General features: G+C 56.0%; 1 protein-coding gene across 1 annotated transcript; it reads left to right on the forward strand.

Moving 5' to 3' along the window:
• Positions 1 to 2,355: 2,355 nt before the first annotated feature.
• Positions 2,356 to 2,668, forward strand: H257_19345 (hypothetical protein; the record flags this gene model as incomplete). The annotated part of the gene is made up of 1 exon (XM_009848492.1): positions 2,356 to 2,668. A coding segment is annotated over one exon (312 nt), but the record flags the coding sequence as incomplete, so codon positions are not given.
• Positions 2,669 to 2,878: the final 210 nt, after the last annotated feature.

The raw sequence follows: 2,878 nt of genomic DNA on the forward strand, positions 1-2,878 counted from the left end.
AGGCATTGATGCCGATTTGTTGTCACGAGATGTCGTAATTTTTGGCAAAGGTACCTGTTCATGAAGACTGAAATAACGAGTCTGGTCATGTTGACGAGAAGCGTCGCTGCGATTTACGCTACGACGACGACTACGATAGTCGTTTCCTCCGGTATTTTCACCGGGGTCACCTTGGTGGGTGCCGCGACTACGGCTTCGCCGGTCATCTTGGACGGGGTGCAGCTCTGGAGGAGCCAAACAATGATAATCATCATTGAACAAATCATCGGGCCGATCGCACGAGTGGTTGCGATCGCTGTGGTGGCGAAACGGACTTTGGTCACGTTGATCGCGTCGGTCCGATGACGCGACTCTTTGTTGGCTGCCTTGGGCGTGGCCGCGGTTGGAATAACCGCCGTGATCGTTACCACGTTGGGAGCGGCCGCCGTGGGCGTAGCCGCCTCGATTTTGACCGCCATGGGCTAGGCCTTGTTGGAGTGCATTGAGCAACGCACCAACATCAACTTGGTGATGGGCGGATCGACCGCCACGACCGCCTCCACGACCGCCGCGTGGGCGATTGGTGGGTCTTTTGTCGGGGTGGGAATGCCCACTACCCTGGCCGTGTTGGTTTCGTCGACCACCGCCGTGCGGTGGGAGTTGCCCTGGTGGGAAGACAAAATCGCGTAGCACCGCGTTTTGGTGGAATGCACGAGAAAGCTTCGTGCAATCTATCGTGCGGTGACCTGCATGTGCGCAGTAGTCACAATAGCCGCGATCTTCGCGTAGCATGTCGCGCTGGGAGCGCCATGGACTGAGGCCGGTCGTTTGACCGTAGCCATCATAGCTCGAGAGGTGTAACGCGCTCGATCGCTTGGCCCGAACCATGAACCGGAACGGCATGAGCCGTCGGTTTGGGACCCAAGAAATCAGGGTATTTCTGGGTCAACTCGTGCCAGTGCTGCGGCAAGAGTTCCCGGAGGTGGGTGTATGGGATGCTCGGTCGAGCACCGCGCCATACTTGCACATCGTGTGCAATGCAATCAGGCAGCGCGGACAACAACACCGATGCGAGGTGGCTGTCGCTGAGAGTCGTGCTCTCGCGTTTTTCGACGGCCTTTCGAAGCTTGTCGAAAGTGGCCAGGCTGCCGTCAAGCGAGCAATCTCGCTCGGATTTGAAGCCGTGGAACTTGGTGTAGACATCCACGGCGGACGCAAATTTCTGCTCTTCGCTGCAGAACTTGCCGAGGAGCCACTCGATGATGAGTGGGCGCATTGACCAAGGTTTGCGGCCGCGGCGTCGCGGCGCACTGCCTCCGACAGCGACAGCGACGCGTAGACCAACGCGATGGATCGTTCGACATCCGCGTGTTCGGATTTCAGGAGGTGCTCTAGCGCGGCTTTGGCCGCGCGAGCTTCGAGGAACTTGGCTGAACGATGTTCGGCCAGGTATTCCATGATGGGATCGATGAGCTTGGGCGCCACGTCATCAAGGACTGGTGGCGGGAGTGGTGGCTCAGATGACGGTCGAAGGACTGCGTCGTCGATGTGCCGACGCAATTTCTTGGTCTCGCCATCGAGAACGCGAAATGCACGCGTCAGGCCCTTGATCGACCACTTGGCTTCGACGCCAGTGCATTGCGTCGCCTGAGTGGTCAGGCCTTCTCCTTGGAGGACGATCGTGGTCAACGAAAAAGCCACTCGTCAAAGTTGTCGAGTCCACGCAGGTGGTGGACGACAGAGAGGGTTGGGCGGGTTGCCGCAGCAGAGGATGCAGTGGAGCTCAAAACCAGTGCAAAAGCCAGGGGGAACACTGGGTGCTTGCGGGTGAAACGGAAAGTGAATTAGCTTAGCTACGAGTGAGAACGACTGGCTCTAAAAGACTAGACGGACTAGCTAATGGCTAGCCAATCAGGACACGGCATCCTAATGATGTACCGTGGATATGGCTGGCTATCTACTATCTGAGGAAAAGCCTCTAAAAGGCACAAAAACCTCCTACTAGCTGCAGCCAATGCTGTTACCTGAGGCTTCAGGGCAGTGGTGATGTTCATGACAGAACAGGATGTTCTGACTCCAATGACCGGTCGAGAACCTGGCGGGTTTGGCGGACCAGCATTTCTTAAAAGTAACGTTACTGGTGTGTGCACCTCGGCGGACTCATGGTGCTCGGAAGAAAGAGACAGTGCCCTGTGATATGATGAGCAAGGCTATGAGTTGTCGGGCAGGGATGTGAGAGGTTTGGAATGATGTAGCCTTGGCTTTCATTCCTGGTTCTACCTCTAGTTGAGCTCTACCTTTGTCATCTACCCTTCCCCCGGCCTATCGAACAGCGCGACCATGCTTGTTCTTCTCACCGTAGTCCTTGCCTTCATGATGCCTGCGTCAGGCCAGCCCCCTACGAAGGAAGAATGCGCTAAACATGGGCCTAACACTACGTGCCACCGGAACATCGCCTTCGTGTGCGGCTCGGATGGCCAAAGCTACGACAACCACTGCGAATTTCTAATTGCTGCATGCGCCTCCAACTCCCACCTGTCCTTACATGCCCGTGGGCACTGCGACGACATACGCCCGACGACGGATGAATGCGATCGTATCGGACCTCTATGTCCCCGCATTTACATCCCCGTGTGCGGCTCGGATGGACGAAACCACGGCAACTCCTGCGAATTTCAAATCCGTCAATGTAAAGATCCCACCCTGAGATACTGTACTGTATCGAGGCAATGGTGTTTTGCCTCCCGCTTCTTCTTGGCTTTCCGCCACGGGACTTTCGTCAAGGCAGCAAATATACACACTGATATTAGTGAGGTTAAACACGCCACGAGGCGCCTACTGACTACCTATTCACTAAAGTACTCAGTACCTCCACTAAGGTATCGGAACCTTTGACACG

This window comes from Aphanomyces astaci (assembly GCF_000520075.1).
Source record: "Aphanomyces astaci strain APO3 unplaced genomic scaffold supercont1.506, whole genome shotgun sequence".
In the NCBI taxonomy this organism is placed as follows: Eukaryota; Oomycota; class Saprolegniomycetes; order Saprolegniales; family Verrucalvaceae; genus Aphanomyces; species Aphanomyces astaci.